The sequence below is a fragment of the Lutra lutra genome, chromosome 4, assembly GCF_902655055.1.
Source record: "Lutra lutra chromosome 4, mLutLut1.2, whole genome shotgun sequence".
NCBI lineage: Eukaryota > Metazoa > Chordata > Mammalia > Carnivora > Mustelidae > Lutra > Lutra lutra.
The window spans coordinates 172,884,974-172,906,807 of NC_062281.1; the positions used below are offsets into that span (position 1 = coordinate 172,884,974).

General features: G+C 47.4%; 1 protein-coding gene across 3 annotated transcripts; it reads left to right on the plus strand.

The window, feature by feature from the left end:
* The first annotated feature begins 1,053 nt into the window (after positions 1–1,053).
* Positions 1,054–21,066, plus strand: AK2 (adenylate kinase 2). 3 transcript variants are annotated; one of them, XM_047726596.1, is made up of 7 exons: positions 1,058–1,222; positions 9,071–9,196; positions 11,732–11,842; positions 11,975–12,069; positions 16,779–16,851; positions 18,030–18,225; positions 20,181–21,066. In XM_047726596.1, the coding sequence occupies exons 1-7, from the start codon at positions 1,124–1,126 to the stop codon at positions 20,183–20,185; spliced, it is 705 nt and encodes a 234-aa protein (XP_047582552.1). In that variant the 5' UTR covers positions 1,058–1,123; the 3' UTR covers positions 20,186–21,066. The 3 variants fall into 3 exon arrangements, with proteins under 3 accessions (XP_047582553.1, XP_047582551.1, XP_047582552.1); XM_047726595.1 differs by lacking the exon at positions 20,181–21,066 and having other exon boundaries at positions 1,056–1,222; positions 18,030–18,397; XM_047726597.1 differs by lacking the exons at positions 11,975–12,069; positions 18,030–18,225; positions 20,181–21,066 and having other exon boundaries at positions 1,054–1,222; positions 16,779–16,850.
* Positions 21,067–21,834: the final 768 nt, after the last annotated feature.

Consider the following 21,834-nt stretch of genomic DNA (forward strand, 5'->3'; position numbering starts at 1 on the left):
TGTGGGGAAACATAATTGTTTCATAATCACACTCCTGACTAAAGGTCCAAAGGGGCCCTTGGGGCTAGTCTTGCCAGGGTCTAGAGGATTGCTTCACAGGGGGTGTGGATGAAACTTTCACACACCAAAAAGCTGTAGGAATTCTTTTCTTATCCAAGAAGGATATCTCCAAGAGATATATCCAAGAGTTATCTCTTTTGAGAAAAGCTTTTCCTGACTTAAAAAGGTTGTTTTCTTATTATAAAAGTAGTATCTGTTTATTACAGAACTTATTATAGAACTTTTTGAAAATATAAACATGCACGAAGAATGGCAGAGGCTCCTGTAATCACAGTGTACAGAGATCATCACTTGTAACTCAAAAGTGGGATTTTGTTGTATCTGCAATTTTGTATCCTGTTTGGTGAACATTTTCCCATGTGTTTAAATATTTTATACAAGGGGGGGGGGGATTCAGAATACAAATTTGTTGCAATCTATTTAACCAATCTCTTGTTGAATATTTGGGATATTGACTTTGTTTTTGTTTTGTCTTTTGGTTTGCTTTTTTGAGGCTTTTAGGCTGTTGTGCTACAAGTAACGTCTTTGTTACACAAATCTTCACGCATATCTTTCTTTGATTATATCTTTAATTCCTGGAAGCGCAGTTGTTGGGCCAAAGAATATTTGATACATAGTATCAACTTGTCTTCGAAGACTGAGTTCACCCATTTGCACTCCCAGAAGCAATTGCATAGGGCTTTACCGGAGTTGCCGGTGTCATTAACTGTCAAAGCCAAACTAGAACTCCCAGCCGGGCCTCAGGTCTTACTTCACTTTTTCCCGCCCACTCCACACACCCGCCGGGAGCCCCAACCCCGCCTCAGAATATGATCGCCCGCCCCTTCCTTACTCCCGTACAGATTCTGTCCAATCAAAAGCAGCTTTCTACAATATCGCCTCATGGTTGGTAAATTGAAGTGTCCATCACGTTCGGGGGCGGGAGAAGCAACCTGACGGACGTGGCGGCGGACCAGTGTTAGTGGCGAGCGGGTCGTGCGTGGCGTGCGCGGCGCGCTAGACTGGAAGCGCTGGACCTGCGAGGTGTGTGCTGGCGGCTTGAGCGGTGAGAGGCTTGGCGGCCATGGCTCCCAACGTCCCCGCGCCCGAACCGGCCCCAGAGTGTCCCAAAGGCATCCGGGCCGTGCTCCTGGGGCCTCCCGGGGCCGGCAAGGGTACCCAGGTGAGCTCCAGGGGCGGGCTTGGCGGCGGAGCCTGTGGAACTCCAAGGTCAGGACGGCCGGAGCTCCAGATAGCCCTGAAGCGGGACCTGGAGCCTAGGCCTGGGGAGGGTGTGGGAGGGTTCTGGGGAGGCGTTTGGGAGAGGGTCCAGTTGGAGATCGGGGGAAGTCTGAGTTAGGATTAGAGTTCTGGAGGGATCTCGAATTGAGGTGTCATGTTGGGATCAAAGGACTGATTTAGATTCCTTAAGGAGTTAAAAGCTGAGAGGATTTGAGCGGTAGGGTGAGCCTTTGGTTGAAGCATCTAGATTACAGCCTGAGTGGAGTCAGGGACAATGTTGGAGTGTCTTGTCCAGGGTTATGTTCCAGGCATTTGGGGTAGGGGAACCTTCCTGGTTAGGGTTAATGACTGAAGGTGGAGGAGCATCTTTAGCACGTGAGACAGCGGGGGAACTGGGGTGTGCTGATTAAGAGTTCTAAGAGAAATCAGGTATGACCTACCTGAGCCAGGTAAGTTGGGGGAAATGAGAGACGGTATCAACATACAGGTAAGAAAACAGTCCCAGAGAGGTTAGGTTGCTTTCCGAAGATATCAAAATTGACTTCATGCAGTCTGGAATGGAGCCTCAGGAGCCATGGGACTCCAGGAGTTGGGACTCTAAAGTTACCTTCTACCTTAGCAGGCTGCGGGTCCTCACTTGGTGTCAGGGCTGTAATGGACCTGTAGATCAGAGCTGGGATTTATGATCTCCTTTTAAGATTTGGAAGACCATAGGTTGGATTATCAGTGTCCCCTTCCTGCTTAAGGTCTGGCATTGCCCTCCAGGCCACAGGTTCCTGTTGGTCGTTAGCTGCTTAAGATGGAATTCCTGAAAGTCCTGAGCACTAAGTGAATGGTGTTCAGGGGACAGCTCTGTGCCCACTTTTTCTTGAAAAGATTTTGAAAAGCACTTGAAAAGATCTTGTCTAACTCATTCTTGAGACCCCTCTGGCACCCAGCACATCACTTAGCACTTGATGGAGTTGGAAATGGTTGAAGAACACAGATTAATGTGGGTGATGACAAGGGAAGTCTGGGAGATACAGGTCATTCCTGTGATAATTGCTTTTTGGCTCTGGGCACTAGGTCAAGAACGACCACTTTCCCTAGCTGGAGCTGATTCATCCTTGGAACTCACTGTTACCTAATCCCCTTGACCTCCATTAACTTTGAAGTCTCTTTCCTGTTGCTATCACCCTCCGTTATTAGGGAAACTGCAGCCGAAGAATATTTAATCCCAGACTCTGCAAATTTTTGCTGTGACTACAAACAGGGTAGCTCAAATGCATCAATTAGTTTTTCTTAGTTCATACAGAAGTTAATAATTTTATTAGTTGTGTAATGAACAACCCATCCCAGTGCTGAGACAAGGGTTTTATAGTCTAGCAAGCTTTGTAACTTCTAAACCTGAATGTCTTCACCTGAAAAATGGTGAAAATACCCACCTTACTTATTCAACATTTTATGAGTACCAAACATTGGAGATAGAGCAGTGAACAAGACTGATAGGGTCCTTACTCATACAGACCAAAAGCTGACAAGGATTTTGGAAGAATGTGTTATATACATGTGTAAAAGCATCCCTACATACCTAAATGACAACCTGGCACATCACAGGTGTTTAATAATTATTGACTTCCTCATCTTACACATTTCCTTTCCCTTCCAACCGGATGTATTTCAGTGTAAAGAGTGATGTATTCAGGAAGTTTTGAAGGAAATTATACTTATGAGCTGATTTATAAGGGTGTGCATACAGCAAGTGTTGGTCAGAGAAGGCTTTGTGGAAGTGAAGGAGATGTAATTGGGACTTGAGGAAACAAGTCTTTTAACCTCTGTACACCTTTCTTTTCGTAAGTGGGACAAAAGGAATACTAGTGGTTGTAGTTTTATGGAGTTAAAAAAAAAACAGCAGGGGCACCTGGCTGGCTCTTCCCTGCTCTGCAGGAAGCCTGCTTCTCCCTCTCCCACTCCCCCTACTTGTGTTCCCTCTCTCACTGTCTCTTTCTCTGTCAAATAAATAAAATCTTTAAAAAAAAAAAAGTAAAATAAAAACAGTAGTGTTCATAAATCAGAGGTTGCAAAGTGGCAGCATCCAGCAGCATTTAGTCTACAAACACATCCTATATTTATTTTTTTTCTTTGAATAGGCTCTACTCCCCAATGTGGGGCTTGAACTCACAGACCTCAAGATCTGAAGTCTCATGCTTCACTGACTGAGCTAGCAGTCAGTGACTCCCTAATTTTTTAGGGAGGCTAATTTTAGGCACCCTAATTAGGGTGACTCCCTAATTTTTTTTTTTTTTAAGATTTTATTTATTTTGAGAGGGGGTGAGTTAGAAAGCACAAGATGGGGGAGGGGGACTGAGGGCAGAGGGAGAAGCAGAAGCAGACCCCCACTGAGGAGGGAGCCCAACACAGGGCTCAGTCCCAGGACCCCGGGATTATGATCTGAGCCAAAGGCAGATGCTTAACCGACTGAGCCACCCAGCACCCCCTAACTTTTTTTTTTTTTTTTAAGAATTTGTGGGGTTTTTTTGTTTTTTGAGAGAGAGAGCACGTGACCTGGGGTGGGGGTGAGGGGAAGGCAGTGGAGGTGGGGCAGAGGGAGAGAGAATCTTAAGGAGGCTCCATGCCCATTGCAGAGCCCCACAAGAGGCTTGATCTCCCCATCCTCTGAGATCATGATCTGAGCCGAAATCGAGAGTCAAACAAACGAACTGAGCCACGGAGGTGCCTCAAGTTTGAATACAAAAGAAGACTGGTCCCCATCTACCCATTATCCAGCCCCAAGAACCATCAGCTGGTGGCCATTGCTTCCCCATCCACTCTCCCTTCACAAATTATTTTCAAGCAGCAACCAGATAGCGTGACCGAGGTGTCTCTGTCGCCCCGTTCACAGTTTTTTGCATGTGTACAGCTTATACCAGTTCTTACAGGCCAGTCTCTGTCAGCTGTATCAGTGCAGCGACATGACACCTCTGTGAGACCCATACTTTTATTCCCCTTTTTACAGTTAGAGAAACTGAAGTTCAGAGGGCCTGTTCTCTAGTTTACATAGCAAGTTATCTGCAGATCCGCCACCTGAATGGCTCCCAAGCCCCTGCTCTTTTATTGGCTATCTCCTACCCTGGGTTAGATTTTCTCCTACCCTATGCATATTGTGCTTGATTGTTTTGGTGTTAGAGATGCAGAGAGCAGCCCTTGCCCTCAAGAAGATACAGTACAACAAATAGTCACCCTTTGCTCAGTTATGTGACAGGCCCCTAGTCAGAGATTCCACGTGTCGTCTGATTTAACCCTACAGCCCTAGAAGGTAGGTCCTGTTCTTATCCATGCCCTTTGTACTAATAAACTGAGGCCCAAATGCTGTACCTTGCCCCAGGATAGGCATAAAGAAGTAGCAAAAGCAGAATTTGAATCCATGACTGGTTCCTGAGCAGAGTCACCATCTTTCATAGTTGACACTAGTCTGGGTGTAGAGGCAGAACTGAACAGCACGCGCACAACCTGTACCAGTGCGAAGTACCACACGGAACGTGTCAGATGAGTGACTGACAAATGCTAGGATTAGTTTAGGGTTAGGACAAGAACTGTCATTTGTCGAGAGTATTCCATTCTTCCTCCTACCCAGCCCGTAATGTCGGTATCGTTAGCCCCAATTTATAGATGAGGAAATAGTCTCGAAGAATCCCTGGCCTAAGGTTCCATGGTAAGTTAAGAGGCAGAAGTGATACTCAAACACAGGTTTCTGTGCTTTTTAAAAAACTTTCTATTGAGGTATACTGTACATGGAGAAAGGTACACATATTATAAGTGAGCAGCTTGATGGATCTTCACAACATGAATTTTCACAATTACCCTTGGGCGGCTTACATCCATGTTAAGAAACAGAATGTTGCCAGCATGGCAAAATCCTCCTGTGCTCCCTTCCAGGCGGGCGCACACACATACACATACACACATGCACCCTTTCCTCAGAAACAGCCACTAAGGCTCTGTGGGTTGTTATTGCTGTTTTTTAATAAGGCCATATATCATGGATAAGTGCTAGGGCTTGCCAGCTCTGATGTTACTAGCTATGTGATCTTGGGCAATTAGCCTCTGAATTTCATTTATAAAATACAGATTAAAAATAGTTCCTACCTCCTGGGTTTGTTACATATTATGCATACTAACTGCAGTAAAACTGCATAGAAAAATCCCTTGGCATGTTGCAAACACTCAGCTGATGTTGATGAGTCCTTATCAGAGGAACAAAGGATAGGTGAGAGTATTTTGAGAGAGATATGCTCAGAATTTGGGAAGAGTAGGGAAGAGTAGAAGGGAGAGGAGCTAAGATCCTCAGAGATGCTTACATTATGTATTCGGGAACCATACATAGAGCTGCTGTTCACAGTGGTGCAAGGCAGATAGGTAAATTTGAAGGTGGAGGTAAATTTGAAGAGCTTAGGCTGTGTAGGAAGTTGATTATGGAGGACACTGAGTGCTAGACTAAGATATTTGGACTTCTCCCCTGTTGCACTGAGGAGACATGGAAGGCTTCTGAATGTGTGTGTAGGTGTTGGGGATGGGGGGCACGCCCAACAATATTTTAGGAGATGATTCCAGCTACGTATTCAGGAGCATGGGATGTGGGAGTGGGAAAGACAGAGGCAGAGAGGTAATTTCAAAGTGAGAAAACACATGAGTTTGAGATTAAATCAAACCTCAACAACTAATAGCTTCCCTTTATTTCCCTGAATGCCAGACACTGTGCTGAATGCTTCTGCATACATAATTTTATTAAGTCCCCATAATAGCTCTGAGAGTAGACATTATTGTCTGGACTCCAGGGATGAAGACACTGTGGCTTTAAGAAGGCAGCATAACTTGTTCAGGGGGAGCACAGTGAGTAAATTGCGGGTCCTAGTTTCCAACCCAGATCTGTACCACCAAAAACCCAGTCTTGTCCCACTGCCCCCGGGGGTTTCACAGACTGTGCATCAGAATCCCTGGGTGCTGCCTGAGAACCTCTCAGGCATAAACTTTAAGGGTGGGCCTGGCTTTATATTTTTAGCATGTGCTCCAGATGACTGTGGTAATACACTGAAGACTGAAGATATTAAACCCACCCACCATGCTGCCTGTCTGGCGGTTTCAGCCATTCGTACCCGTGCCTCCCACAAAAGCCCACCTCTTCCCCCACAGGGTTCTCACAGAGGTGATGAGCCTGTTTCTTGGTTCATGGCCAGTGAGACACAAGTGACTCAGGGCCTCGAGCAGCAAGAGTGTGGTCCAGGGGCCAACAGGACAGCCAGGCCTACCAGCTTGTTAAAAATGCAGATGCTCAGGCCCCGCCCTGTGGAATCAGAATCTGCATTTTAGCAGCATCCCCTGGTGGTCTGGAGTAGAAGCAGTGCCCTGAAGCATAATCTTGAAGTGTGAGGGGATGGGGATTAAACAGTCCAGTTATTTCATCAGAATGCTTCTGTAGGTTGCAAGTAGAGTAATGCAAAAAAGAAAGACCATGGAGGGAAGTCTTCTATTAAATGCCCACTGTGTGTCTTAATGTTTTGGATACTTTACTTCCTCAAACCAGCCCAATGTTGTTATCCTCACGACAGCCCAATCAAGTAGATAGACATCCCCAACCGACTGGTGAGGAAACAGATGCTGAGAAGTTAAGTAACTGGCCCAAGGTCACACAGCTGTAGAATCCCATCATCCCGAACCGCACAATCCCGGTCTCCATAATGTTCCCCCAGGTTAACTTCAACAACCGAGGAGAAAGATTGGCAGAAAAGCTCAGTTCTCTGGGGGTGTGGCCACCAACCTGGAGGGCCAGAAGGTTTTCCACTGCCAGAGGGTCCTGACCCTCACTGGTTTTCCAAAGTGCAGCTTTTAACACCTCCTTCATCTGGATTCCATTTTGCTGTGAAGTCATGTCTTTGCTTGAACTGAATCAGTCCATGAATCAAACTAGAATTTGCTACACTGAGCCCCATCTATTTCCCTTTCCTGTGTGCAACTAAGAAAACTCCCAGTGCACTGGCTGGAATAAGAATCCAACCCTACTTAATTTTTGAAACAGTTGAACCAGAACACTAAATATCAAGCTTCTTGAACTGATTCAATTCCTTGTGAATTCTGCAGGGTGGAGGGGTGGGGTGAGGAGGGTACTCCGGTTGTATTGTTCAGAGTTCTTCCTGTTCTGGTCTTTATTCTGCTGTGTTGTCCACCAAACTAGGAGCCTGTAGAGGCCAGAATCCATGTCTTGTTTTCCTGGCTCCCAGCAGGGTTCTTGGAGGGGGCGTCAGTGTTTTCTTTCTCTATGAATGAACGTGGAATTAGGGCTGGGGCTGCAGTGCCAGCTAAAGTTCACAGAGTGTTTACTCTGTGTCTGTCCCGGTGTATATATGTTGAGCTCCATTTGATCCCATCAGCCCAGTGATGGAGGGCCTGCTACTGTTTCCATTCGACTTAGAGGAGATTTGAAAGGCAGTAAGGTGATACAGTTTTTCTCAAGTCACATATCTAGCGACTGGTGTCTGAACCCCAGGAATTTTGACTCTGAAGCCCACGCTCTTAACCAAAAGGTTATTCTGCCTCCTAAAACTACTATGTAAGTATATACTGTTGGCCAAATGCTCTTTTTATGTATCCTATCTCATCCTCACAGCTACTTTCTGAGATGGAGACTTTTTGCCCTCATCTTAAACAGATCAGGAAACTGAGGCTCTGAGAGGAAAGGGGAAGAACCAGATATACCTGAGGGGAAACCCGCATTCCTCACCTGGCCCCAGGCTACCTCCCAGGCCCCTGGTCACCTTACTTGACAGTAGTGCATTCATTTCTTTGGCAAATGTTCGTTCAACACATTATATACCAGGCATTGTGTTGAGTGGTTGATCTACATGAACTCATTTCAACTTCTAAGCAGCTGGGGCGCCTGGCCGGCTCCACCAGTATGACTCTTAATCTCTGGGTCGTAAGTTTGAGCCCTACATTGGGCATAGAGATTACTTCAAAATAAAAATCTTAAAATAGGGGCACCTGAGTGGCTCAGTGGGTTAAGCGTCTGCCTTCGGCTCAGGTCATGATCTCAGGGTCCTGGGATTGAGCCCCGCATCGGGCTGTCTGCTCAGCAGGGAGCCTGCCCTGCCCTCCTCCCCCAGCCTACTTGTGAGCTCTGTCTGTCAAATAAGTAAATAAATAAATCTTAAAAAAATAAAAAGTAAATCTTTAAATAAAGGGGCATCTGGGTGGTGCAGTCAGTTAAGCATCTGCCTTTGGCTCAGGTCATGATCCCAGGGTCCTGGGATCGAGCCCCACATTGGGTGGCTCCCTGCTCAGCAGGAAGCCTGCTTCTCCCTCTCCCACTCCCCCTGCTTGTATTCCTGCTCTCACAGTGTCTCTCTGTCAAATAAATAAATACAATCTTTTTTAAAATAAATAAACTTTTCAGCAACCCTGAGAGGTACTGATACTGCTGTTTTGATTCTTCCCATTTGTAAACTGAGGCTTTTGTGTCACTAGGGCGTGTCTGGTGGAAGTTGTGAGAATAGCTAATATTTATGACCACTTCCTGTGTGCTAGGGGCAGTTTTCAGTGCTTTACAGGCATTCTGCCGTAGAAATCTTACTGTGACCCTATAATTGTTCTACATTGGACTATAACATCTGGTACTTTTATCCCTATTCCAGGTAAGGAAATCGGGCATTGGCCAAAGTCCACTGAGCCAGTGACAGGGCCAGACTCACCCCCGGGCAGCCTGATGCCAGGGCCTTCAGTGTTAATTCTGTCTTGGTTTTCATCTTCCCCTCCACAGGCACCCAAATTGGCCGAAAACTTCTGCGTCTGCCATTTGGCCACTGGGGACATGCTGAGGGCCATGGTTGCATCTGGCTCAGAACTGGGGAAAAAGCTGAAGGCCACTATGGATGCCGGGAAACTGGTAGGTTCGGTGGTCCCAGTGAATGTGGATATTCCTGCGTCTCAGTCTGCACTGCCTCCTTTGGTGGCCACTGGCCACGTGGAACCATGGGTATTAATTGAGATTTCCTTGAATTGAAAATTCAGCTGCTCAGTCTCACTGGCCGCATTTCAAAGGTTTGTTAGCCAGTGCGGCTTTAGAACGTTTCCATCATTGTAGAAAGTTCTGTTGGACAGCCCTGTGCTGCGGGGTGTTCTCACAAACTCACCCACTGCACAGGCTTCTAGGGTAGCAGGTTATGTGGTACATTCTGAATGTGTGGCATTTATTTTATTCACGGTATTTCTTTTTTTTTTTTTTTTTTAAGTAGGCTCTACACCCAATGTGGGCCTTGAACTCACAACCCTGAGATTAAGCGTCACGTGCCCTACTGACAAAGCCAGCCAGGTGCCCCTATTTATAGTATTCTTGAGGTTCTTTTGTGCTGATGCGTTTTGTAATAGGCCCTGGTTTTAGAGCCAGAAATGAAACTGCCATCCCTAGGCCAGAACTCAAGGATATATCCAAGAGAGAATGCAGGAAACCATAGGGTGTTTTAACTCTGTTTTTGTGGCTCTGTGTTCTGTGTCTCTAACAGTGGAGTTGCTTGGTGACTGATGAAAGTAATAATTCCTCCTACTTGGGGGATATAATAGCATTTTCTTATATTTGTAGGCCAGTTGATCTATTTGGATGATTACAATCTATTATCCACTAAATCTTCTTTGATTAGCGCCAGAGCTTAATTGTAACTGAGTTATTCTGGGAGTTGGCCTCTGGAAATCACCTTCAGGGATTTTAATAACCTGGAACACCAAGAAAACATTTTAATTAAACTACAGAAACAATGGTTATAGTATAGAATATTCATGAGCAAGAAGATACACTGTGTTGTAAGTACCTACAAGGTTACAAACCATTTGCTTCCATAACATCTTCCCTGGTTTCTTTTAAGATTTTATTTTTTGGGGGGTGCCTGGGTGGCTCAGTGGGTTGAGCCTCTCTGCCTTTGGCTCAGGTCATGATCTCAGGGTCCTGGGATTGAGCCCCACATGGGCTCTCTGCTCAGCGGGGAGTCTGTTCCCTCCTCCCCGCCCCCCCCCCACCCCACCCCTGCCTCCCGCTCTGCCTACTTGTGATCTCTCTCTCTGTCAAATAAACAGATAAAATCTTTAAAATATATATTTTATTTTTTTTATTTGACGGAGAGAGAGCAAGAGAGGGAGAAGTGGACTTCCTGCTGTGCGGGGAGCCCAATGCGGGACTTTATCCCAGGATCCTAGAATCGTAACCTGAGCCAAAGGCAGACACTTTACTGACAGAGCCACCCAGGTGCCCAACATTTCACTATTTTAAGTTCATACATGAAGATGATCAGATACCATTTTGGGGGAAGGGGAGTAGAAAAAGGTATGTTTATCATCTGGGAATCACCTTCAGAAGTCATTTTGTGCTTGGCCCTCTGGTCTTCTCGAATCTCAGAATGTTGGTTGGGGAAGGCCTTGGCTTTATCTTTATCCCCGAATTACCTCCTGGCAGGCTTTGTGATTGCATAGCTGTATCTGGCGTACCCCTACCCGCCCACCTGCCCCTTTATCTCTAGCTTTCCCTTCGTACTTGTGAGACCTTGAGCTAAGCCAGAAAGCTAGATAATTTGGACTTTGGGTCTTGGCATAAGATCTTGTACTGAGAAAAAATTGGGGTATGGCCATGAGATTGCTTATCTCCAGCCTTGACTTCGTCACAGAGCTTGTACTTTGTCCCCAAGTTCACAGCAGGTCCCAGGAGATAAAAGTGTTAGCAGCCTTCACGGTCATACTGGTAGGGAACTCTGTTTCTATGCAAGCTCAGGAGGAAAACCAGTTTTTGGAAGCTGGAGGGGTCCTCATTAGGGCTTTTAGAGCAACTAAGAGGTGCTTTGGGCTGGCACCTCATTTCCTTGGCTCTGACCCAGTCTTGCCAGTTCAGCAGCCTTCTCTGTTACCTCATGTCCAGGATGGCCTGAACCACTTTACTGTTCGCCTGATCAGAATTGTGAAACAGGGAAGGTTGGTACCTTCCTGCATTTTGGTCGAGCCCCATTCTCCCATGGAGCCCTCCTCAGTGATCTCTCAGCTAGAAGCCCTCATCTTTCTTGTGCCTTGAGGACAGCTGATGAGCTATTATCTGATGGAAAGGATCCTGGCTAATGGCTGGTGAGGTCCTCAGGACCTCAGACACGAGAACCTCCTGTCCAGGTGACGGGCAGTGGGATCCTCTTCCCTCACCCAGATAGTTGGGACACAAGAGAATCTCCAGGGAGGAGAACACATATGTGGCAACCACAAAAGTCATGAAACTGAATTTTCTTTGGCATGTGGAGCCATTCCACATTTGCTCTAATATTTGCTTCTTTGGGGTCAAGAAGACATGCTGTTTAATCAGGTTATAGAGACACAAACTTGTGGCCCTGGAGTTGGGCTCATGTCACCTAATTAACAGATTTAAACCCAAGGCTGTCTTGTTCTTAACTTCCAGGTGAGCGATGAAATGGTAGTAGAGCTCATTGAGAAGAATTTGGAGACCCCTCGATGCAAAAATGGCTTTCTTCTAGATGGCTTCCCTCGGACCGTGAGACAGGCAGAAATGGTAGGTGCCTTGCATTTGTGTCACTAATGTATGAAAACGAACTCTTGGCCCTTTATCTTATAATTCCTTTGAGGGAAACGGCTCTGATCAAGCTCTGGTAGCTTAGATGGGCCATATAGTACTCTCTTGCAGCTCGACGACCTCATGGAGAAGAGGAAAGAGAAGCTTGACTCTGTGGTTGAATTTAGCATCCCAGACTCTCTGCTGATCCGAAGAATCACAGGAAGGTATTTGTCCTCTGAAGGCCCCTCCTGGTCCTGCCTCCTCAGAGCTTTATCAGACCAGCAAAACTGCTCTTGCCTGATCCCAGCCAGGCAGCGTAGTGCCATTTTTACATGGGCTGGTCTTGTATGTGACATGGGATGGAGATACGCGGAAAGAAGAGCAAGGGGTTTGAAGGCAGACAGCATCTCAGGCCTGTCACCTTTTAACTCTGACCCTAGACAACTTTCTTAATCTATCCAAGGCTGGTTCCTCCTGCGTAGAGTGGGGTTAATAAGACCCGCTTCGAGGAACGGCTGTGCATTTTACATACCATGACCTGCGTAGTTCGGAGCCTTGCTTACGGTAGGTGCCTCAGAAAGATGCCATTCCTTCCATGGTTATCTCCAGTGCCCTGAAATCTGGGTTCATTTGGGAGTTGCCCTACCTTGCTGTAGGTTTTGTAGTGTGAAAATAGTATGACCACCTACACAAAGTTTAGAAAATGGAGGAAAATTTTGCTCGTGGTACAGCCACCTCAGCCAAACCCACTGTTGCTTTGTACTTGTTTCAGGGCGCCTGGGGGGCTCAGTCCGTTAAGTGTCCGACTATCGGTTTTGGCTCAGGTCGTGATCTCAGAGGCGTGAGATCCAACCCGATGTCCGGCACCATGCTCAGCACGGAGTCTGCTTCAGATTCTCTCTCCCTCTTCCTCTGCCCACCCCCTCACTCTTTCCTTCTCTTACTCTCTCTCTCTCAAATAATAAATCTTTAAAAATAAATAAAGTGCATGTTGCTTAGAGCACCAGGCTGACTTAGCCAAGTGAAGCATGCAACTCTTGGTCGTAGGACTGGAGGTCGGATCCCCACATTGGGTGTAGAGTTTACTTAAAACAGTAAATAAAGGGGCGTCTGGGTGGCTCAGTCATTAAGCATCTGCCTTTGGCTTAGGTCATGATCCCAGGGTCCTGGGATCGAGCCCCATTTCAGGCTCCCTGGTCGGTGGGAGGCATGCTTCTCCCTCTCCGTCTTCTCCTGCTTGTGTTCCCTCTCTTGCTGTGTCTCTCTGTCAAATAAATGAATAAAATCTTTAAAAAAAAAAAAACAGTAAATAAATACAATCTTTAAAGTACTTGTTTCTTTGTAGTAGTCACCGCTAAATACAGACATGCTTCTGTTTCTCAACAAGTTTGCCCTGAAAGGGCCACTGCTTTAGGCTACAATTTCCTCTACCCTGTTTCCCTGTCCAGTCTGCCATCTGCTTTGTGCCTTCCAGAAATATGTGGGAAGATCTTGGCCACTAATAGACCTCCTCCTATTCTCATATTTATTGTGGGCTGTGGCTTTTATATCCCTTAGTCATTTTGATGGAGTCTCAGGAAGGTAGTCAGTCTGCCATCTTGAACCAGACATCTGTGACCATTATTTTTGCTTGCTGCTTGGTATTTCACAGTAGACAAGCTATCATTTACTCACTTGTCCCCTTATTGTGGTACGGTTGTGTTTTTTATAGTTGTCTGCTGTTAATTTAATGCTGTGACCATCCTAGTACATGTAAACTTTTGGAATTAATTAGAAGGAGAATGTTTTCTTGTTGTAAATTTTACTAAGTTGATTTCCTCATGAAGATGCACATTTTTTCTATGGGTCTGTAGTTCATATCTACAAGGGCAGAGGTAGGCATGTAAACAGGCAGCGGGGTGAGTGTTGACAGGTGTTTTCCTGAGGGGCTACGTTAGATATGGTAGGATCCACTTTATTGACGCTGGTGGCCTTTGCATCGATCAGCCCATGTTTCTGGGTGCCTGTTCTGTGTGTAGCGCCATACTGGAGGGTACAGAAGAACAATGTGCCCATCTCTGACCTCAGAGAGTCTACAAGCCATTCGAGAAACCTGGGCTGATTAACGCATTGGGTAGTCCTAAGGAGCGAGCCTGGGAGGGCAAAGGGAAGGCTGCCTAGGAGAGGTGGAATGTCAAACATGACCTTCCTGGGCGGAGAGGATTTCGGTGAGGCTTTCCAGGAAGGGAGTAGAGGTGGGAATGAGTACGGGTTAGGAGAGGGCCTCTAGCTCTAGGGGTGGTGGCAGAATGTCTCTCCGGAGTTGGAGGAATGATCTGCGGGACTGGATGGTAGAAAAAGTGCTATTGGGAAGATCAGATGGGCGCTTGACTGGGGAAGGTTGGCCAGGGTGAAGAGGGTAGACAGATTAGGAGTCATGCGACGTTTTTAAACCATGAGGTGTTAGGGCAGGAGCAGCATTCTAAGAACATTAGTTTGGCCCTGGCGTACAGGCTAAACTGGGGCAAAAGAGAAACAGACAAGAGCCCACCTAAGAGGATGATTCTGATCCCCATGTGGAGTTGTGGAGGCTTTTGACTGGGGTTGGCTGGTGGGGAATGAAGAGATGCTGAAGAGCAAATTACAAGGTTATTGTAGAGCATGAAGAAGACCCAGGGTCTGGGTTTGGGGGTGAGTGATATGGTGCAACCACCTCCCTCACAGAGAAGGACACACCAGATGGGTAAAGCAGTTTTTTCAGATTCACTCTGTGGATCAGTGGCAGAACTACCACTGAAAGTGGGCTTTCTGCCTCGGTCCACTACAGTGAGGGTTGGAAGAAAAAGGGGCAGGGACTAGTTGGTTTAATTTGGATCTTATTTAAATCTGGCATGATAAAAACACACTGTAAATTTTGATTAGCTCTGACCTCACTTCTGACGATATTATGAGTCATTACTTTATGTCTTGAATATGTATGGTTGGCGGTTATGGGTTTTAACTTTCTCAGTGTTGGCTCTCCGATATCCTAATTATCCTACCAGTTGGCTGTCCTAATGTCTCAAGCCGTCTGTCCTTTGTGGCTGAGAAAACAGGCATCTGAAGTGTCCTCCTCAAGACAGCAACGGCTCTAGAATCCCGGCTCATGTCCCTCCGCATCACGACCCCCACCACTAGGTCAGGCTCAGTGGTCCTTAGAGCTGTTGTGGTTGGTACTGAGACCAGTCCCACTTCGAAAACTTGGATCTTGGACTTTCTTTCGTTGCCCTTCCGGGGAGTGAGCCTGGCATTCCTCTTAAAATGAAGTCTGGGCGCGGGGAAGGAGCCATGTGTTGTCTGTATCTGGAGGGCTGAGGGAATCGAAGTAAACGAGAGATGTAGGGATGTGGAAACGAGAGAGTCAGGTCTGCTGCAGCCGGGCTGCTGTGTGCCTTGTGCTTTCCAGAAGGGGAAGAATCATGGTCCATGTTCGAGCTTGCAAGCCTTTGCAGAGGGAAAGCTGTAGCCGAGCCCCGCAGCCTCTCCCCAGGTCTCCCAATAGAGGCACCAGAGGAACCTCACCAGTGACTCAAATAAAAGAGGGCCTGACAACAGGCATAGCCATCAGTGTAGCCTGTTCTACTCAGCCATCACCTTGCCCCCACCAGTGCTGTAAATGGACCACTTAGCTCCCCAAAAGTGTGCTGTGGAGACCAAGGAAGGGGGAGAGGGAGAGAGAATCTCAAGCAGACTGACTGCACTGCGTGGAAACCGATGCGGGGCTTGATCTAATGACCCTGAGATTGTGACCTGAGCTGAAGCCAAGAGTCCAACGCTCCACCGACTGAGCCACCTGCGCGCCCCTGCCCAGGCTTTGATAGTCTAACCCAGACTTTCCCAATGGATATGCCAAGATGTGGATCCCCTCAGCCATCAGAGCAGCTGGGTAGGCCTGGGCTATTCCGGAGGGGGAGCACGCAAGTGCTTAACACATAAATGCTTCTGCCGGCGCCAAGAGGTAAAAAATGTTGGGAAGCTCTGGTGTAACAGACCTTCATCAGGAGAGCAGGCATCCATTCAGTAAGAAAGCCCAGGTCGGCACAAACATGAGAAACTAGACGGCTGGCTGCTGGGCAGTGTTTGGCCTGCCTTCCTCCCTTCTTAGGTTTCTGGGCTCCCATGGCATGGCCCCTCACAGTCAGTAACTCGAGTTTGTGGCCCAAGGGGGCCCAGCAGAGATGGGGTGCCTAGCTACGTTTTCAGCACCCGCTGAACACTTAATTCTTGGGCACTTCCTGACTTGTTGAGTAAGTCCTTTCCCCTGGTGCCAGTGTTCATATTGCTTGGCCCTTCGATGCTTCAGGGGTGCCTCCCTGTCTGGTGCTGTTTGCATCTAAAGGACATAATACTTCGCCATCACACCTTTCTGGTTTTTGTAACTGAACTGGGATATAAAATAGGGTTAGCTTCTTTGTCCTCTGGCCTCCATGGCACGTTGTACAAATATCTATTAAAGGATAGTCACATTTATTTTCGTTTTTTTCCACATTTGTCCCTCCCACTAGAATAAGCGCTGCTTTTGGTCAGGCATCTTGATTCATTGCAGTGCGGCCCCTGGATTCAGTATGACGCCTGAGTCGGACTAAGCACTTAGTAAACGTCTGTTGGGCGAGTGGGTGAATAAAATGAAGGGCTGTGTAAGACCAGCACCGGGTTCCTGAATTAGGTGCTTAACGCCAGCCTCAGCAGCCAGACGGTCATTATCATATTGGGTCAAAGTAGAAAACATATTCCCTCTGGCATAAGCTTCCTGGAAGCCTGGCTATCTTCCCAAGCGAGAGATGCCTATAGCAGGGTTCTGGCTGGGTAAAGTCCTCATGTCCAGCTCCTCTGTCGTTGCTTATCAACCTGGAGACCCCTGGGGTGCCGGGGTACTTTCAGGCAACCTGACTCATGTTCGTTTGCTGTCTTTCAGGCTGATTCACCCTCTGAGTGGCCGTTCCTACCACGAGGAGTTCAACCCCCCAAAGGAACACATGAAAGATGACGTATGTAAACCCAGGACAGGAAATTTCCTTTTCCTTCCTTCCCCTTTCTTCCTTTTTGTTTTCTGTTCTTTCCATCTTCCCTTTATTCCTACCAATATGATTAACTTAACCATGAGAAATACCACTACAAAGTAAACCTCGTGCGCCATGGCTCTTCTGTCTACACAGCGCCTTCCCGGGTGGTTTATTATTTGACTTTGAGGTAGATACCAGCACTGGCTACTTCACAGTGCCCGGTTTATACCTGTCTTTGGTCCAGCGCAGCCTCTCTCTGTTATCATGGTGATCTAAATGGTTGACTAACCTCAGGAGAGGGCTGCTTGGAAGCCCAGAAGCAGAGCCAAGCTGAGAGAACAGGACTGAAGAGAGATGTGTTGATTGGTCCTAACTTTAGAAGAATGTCCCCTCTGTTGACTCTGCTGTGTCTGACAGATTCAGACTGTCTAGGCTGGATTAACGTTGCCAAGTGCTCAGTCTGCAGTGGCTTTCAGATGTGACAGGGAGGGTCTTGTACATATTCGCTGTAACATTTGCTGTACTAGGTCTGTTTCACCTGTTCTAGAACATGCAGGTGAGAGTGAGAATCCTGGGTTTGCCTTTGCCCCTTCAGACAAGTTCGTCAGGTCCTACAGGTTTCAGAGCCCTCGTGTCAGCATAGCCACGTATCCCACGATTGGGAACTCTGCCATTCAGAGTTCTTTCTCATTTACTTGCCACTGCTACAACACTGATGGCCGACACCCTAGTGAAAACACCGAATACTTTGCCAACTAAGGTTACAATGGCAAATGCATCTCTGATTTTTTATGTATTCTCAGTCTCGAGGGCCTCTATCTTTCCTGCTTCTGATCCTAGAATTGTTCATCTTGGAAGCCAAGCAGCCTGAGCAGAAGCTGTGAGAGAAGGGCCTTGCCTGTCTTCCTCCCACAAACCCCCTTCCTCACACTTTGCTGCCTCAGGCTGCCCGGCTCCTCCGGACTAGTTGGTCTGCTCCTAGGACCAACTTCCTGGGAGTTGCAAAGCTATTTAGAGTTCCACAGTGGAGGGGATCTAGATCATCTTTCTTTCCCTCTGATGGACTTTGGGAGCAGACAGCATCACAAATCTGCACCTGGCATCATCAGATAAGGAACTTTCCTAACCGTCCCAGACTTACATTGCCCCCTTCCTGCTCTCAGGTCACTGGGGAGCCCTTGGTCCGCCGATCAGATGATAATGAGAAGGCCTTGAAGATCCGCCTGGAGGCTTACCACACTCAGACCACCCCACTGGTGGAGTACTACAGGAAACGAGGGATCCACTCTGTCATCGATGCCACCCAGACCCCCGACGTCGTGTTTGCCAGCATCCTAGCGGCCTTCTCCAAAGCCACATGTAAAGACTTGGTTATGTTTATCTAATGTTGGGTCCAAAAAGGAATTTCTTTCTTCCTATCCCTGTTGAGGGAGGGTGGGAATTACAGAGCAGGCAGAGAGAAGCTTCCTAAGGCCAGCGAGAATACCGTTTGTTGTACCGATTAAAAAAGCGCTTGCTTGATGTCTCTTTAGCGTGTGTGCAACTCTCATCTCATCTGTGTGTGTGCGTGCGTGTGTTCGTTGATTTAAATACATGTACACTCTTCCTTTTTTCTAAGGTACAGGCAAGATTGCTCTGCCAGCTGTTTACTTCTTCAGCCATAGTCTTGATTTTTATTTATTTTTACCAGATAGCCTAACTCAGATATCGGCCAGGTACCACAGTTCTAGAACCTCATGGTCCCTCTCCCAACAGCTGAGTAGGAGTCCAGGATCACATAAAGTCAAGCAGGGCCAAGGTTCCCAATGGCAGATGTTGGCAGGGAATTCCACTTGTTTTCTACCCCACAGTGAAAAGCCACAAGTCAGTATGTGGATAGGGATTGTTCTTTTTTTTTCCCCTTAGTGAAAAGAAAAGGGCATATACACTACAGATTTCAGAAATAACTGGTAGAGGTATCACCATAGAAAGATCTGGGCTAAGGTGGAAACTTTCTGTGATCTGCATCACAGTGCTATAAAGTAGGGACCCCTTGGGCCCCGTGTGTAAAAACCGAATTGTTGCCAAAGAATTAAACCCAAATCGATGGTCCTTTTGAATTCATGCTGCCTTCCGAACATCCAGGCTGGGCATCTGAGAGCAGCCAGGCCACTTCCCAGAGAGACCAGGGTAGGTTGGTTTGTTTGCATTTTTAATGTTGGTCTCAGTCCAAGTACGAACAAAACTGATTTGGAGGTGCTCTGTTCTTGGCCTCATTGTCATTAGAGTTTACTCAAACCCAGTCTCTGCAGGATATGAAACCGCAATCATATGTGTCTGTTGTAAACTCAGACTCTCTCCACAGACTCCCCAAGAAAAGATTACCCAAAATAAGATCAACTATGACAGGAACCAGCTTTTACTCCTAACTTCAGTTCCCCATCTATTAAGCATTTCCTGAGGTCCATGCTGTGCTATTTGACTTGAGGCAAACAGATGAATTAATAGACTGTTGGAAGAGGCCACAAAACAGCAGCTTCTGGAAAAACCATTGGAAAACCAGTGGCAGGCCCAGTAAATAACGTTGCCAGCCCTGGCACAATCTGCTGACTTGGTGCAGTGGGCTCTAGAGTCCCAGTCCCCGTCTGACCTGAGTCTCCTGCTGTCTATGGAACTCTGAGAGGGCTTGTCCCCTGTCCACCTGGAAGCTGGGCGTGGGTACGTGGCCATCTTGCTTTCCTTTGGTCTGGTTCAAGTGAGTGTCTGCCAGCTCTGCTCTGCCTTGCCTCCCTGCCTGTAAACTAACTCCGCCCATTCTGAACAGAAACCTAGTCTGCCATGGGGCATTTCTGGGAAGCACATGACTTCAGGGAAGAGGAGTGAAACCAAAACTATGAGCTGTGTCTGCAGCGGCTTTGGGCCCTTCTCTGGGGGAGGGAGACCTCACAGATCCTGGAGTCCACTCCCCTTTCACAGGGGACAGCTGCAGCCACTTGGCCTCGAGGTGGCTGTCCTTGAGTGTTTGCTAATTGAATGTGTGTGATTCTCCTCAAATACTTGTCACCCATCCGTATACATTCACGTGTGCATATTTGGCTGCCGGTGAACCTAGAACATGCAGGATGCATACGTCCTTTTGGGGGGTGGTCAGGATTTAGATTTTTGCTTCATTTAATTACATGGCCTTAACCTCAGCAGGCATGAGAGCTTTCTCCCGACAGAAATGTCCAGTGTCTGATACATTTGGTTGCTGGGACCTGCATGCCAGCCTTCCCTGATACTTACTTGGTTTTTAAAAACCCGTTTTGTTCTCTCTTGTTTCCTCTCTATTTCAGCCTAGTAGCAGAAGGCCAGGCGAGACTGCACCACTGTTCATCACCCCGCGGCGTGATCCCTGCTCTTAGGTGCTGGGCAGAGGGGAGGGGTGGTCAGGGTGAGGATGGAGAGGGAGGAATGGCAAGGGCCCAAAAGGAGTAACGGAGAGCAACAGTGTGATCAGCCGTCTCTTTCACACGTCATAGAGGAGTCTGGAAAAGGGGGAAATTAATTTTTTTTTTAAAACCTGATTAGAGGCTGTAACTAGAAATAGGGAGGTGCAGTATTGTTTCTAAGGAAGCCAGGTTTCATTTACTGTGGATTGGTGACAATATTTTTTAAAGCCAAATGTCCTAAGACCTCAGTTTTTATCTCAGAGCCTCATGGGTTGCCAGCCTGAGGATGCAGGAAGTCAGACTGTTGCTCCGTCTTTCCAAAAGCCTGGGATGGCGGTGCTTCCACTCCTGGCCTTGGTTCCCTTGCACCGCGAGATGGAAAGATCATCTCTGCATTGGAAAGATTGGGAGGGGGCGTGTTCACGGGGGCTGTGGCTCAGCCAATCAAGTTTACTGGAGTTGGGGGAAGGCGGGGCTGGTCTCCCTCCTCCACCACATACTGCTATGTACTGGTCCCCGCCCTGTTCTCATGGGTCAGCTCCCAGCAGCCACCCAGCATCCCTGCACTCTTGCCATCTTGCATCCACAATGTGGGAAGGGACCCTTGTTAATAAACAAGCAAGTGCCCTAAGCAACGTCATCCAAAGATTGTCCTTTCCATCCTCAAATCCTGTGACTGGGATCACTCGTCAGCACTGTGATGTATTATTTTCAATGAGGTGCCTTTCTTAACTGACCAAATGCTGCCTTGTTTGGCCCCTAAATCAATAAAGTATGTTAAAAATTTGTATCCCCTGTTGTGGCATTTTTTTGAGGGGATCTGGGCTAGGAGGAAAAAAAGGCATTGAATTCTGAATCTGGCTTGGAAACTCCTTCTTGTCACTAGAAGTCACAAGGCAGGGAGGTCCAAGTGTGTGCTCCTAAGATGAGCCGCGACCTCTTGAACTTTAGCTCAGATGCAGGCAGGCTTTTCTTGCCCCCGAGGACAATGCAGCTCGGCTTCCTGGCGACTGCGCTGTGCTCGGAGCTCAGAGGATGTGCGAGGAATGCCGGCCAGTCGTTTACTCTGCTCCTGTTTCCTTGTCTGAGGAAAGAGGGGTGTGATGCCACCTTCTCAAACTTGTTGGCATTAAATGAAGTTTATAAAAAGAAGCTTTGTGCTTGGCGCCTGGCACACAGCAGACACTTGATAAGTGTTAGTTGGATCAGAATATATACAAAAATAATCTGCTTCGTGCCGGGCTGGAGGACTGTTGAGTGGACAGCTGTCCGCAGCCTAGAAAGCCAGTGCTTCTCATCCCTAGCCAGATTTTTGGCTGTCTCTTCCGCTGTCTCTTCAACACTCCCGGTTGCTTCTTTATAAATCCATTTCCTGCTCAGCAAAAGAGCCAAGCTGAAGCTCTCAGGCTCTTTGGAAGAGTCGCCTCTGTCAGGCCAGCTTCTGAGAAATGACTGCTATTCCCGAAACCAGAGGAAGCTGGGCTGGAAGCACCGCCATTCTCCAGGCTTGCTTGTTCTGAAGAGATCCAGAGTGGTCAGGGGCCTATAAAGGCCGCGT

What these genes read in the sequence shown, in the direction of transcription:
- AK2 (XM_047726595.1), top strand. Translation starts at nt 1,124, where the DNA reads ATGGCTCCCAACGTCCCCGCGCCCGAACCGGCCCCAGAGTGTCCCAAA. An exon ending in GGGCCGGCAAGGGTACCCAG is followed by an intron (nt 1,223 to 9,070) that starts GTGAGCTCCAGG and finishes TCCCCTCCACAG; the next exon opens with GCACCCAAATTGGCCGAAAA. An exon ending in ATCCGAAGAATCACAGGAAG is followed by an intron (nt 12,070 to 16,778) that starts GTATTTGTCCTC and finishes GCTGTCTTTCAG; the next exon opens with GCTGATTCACCCTCTGAGTG.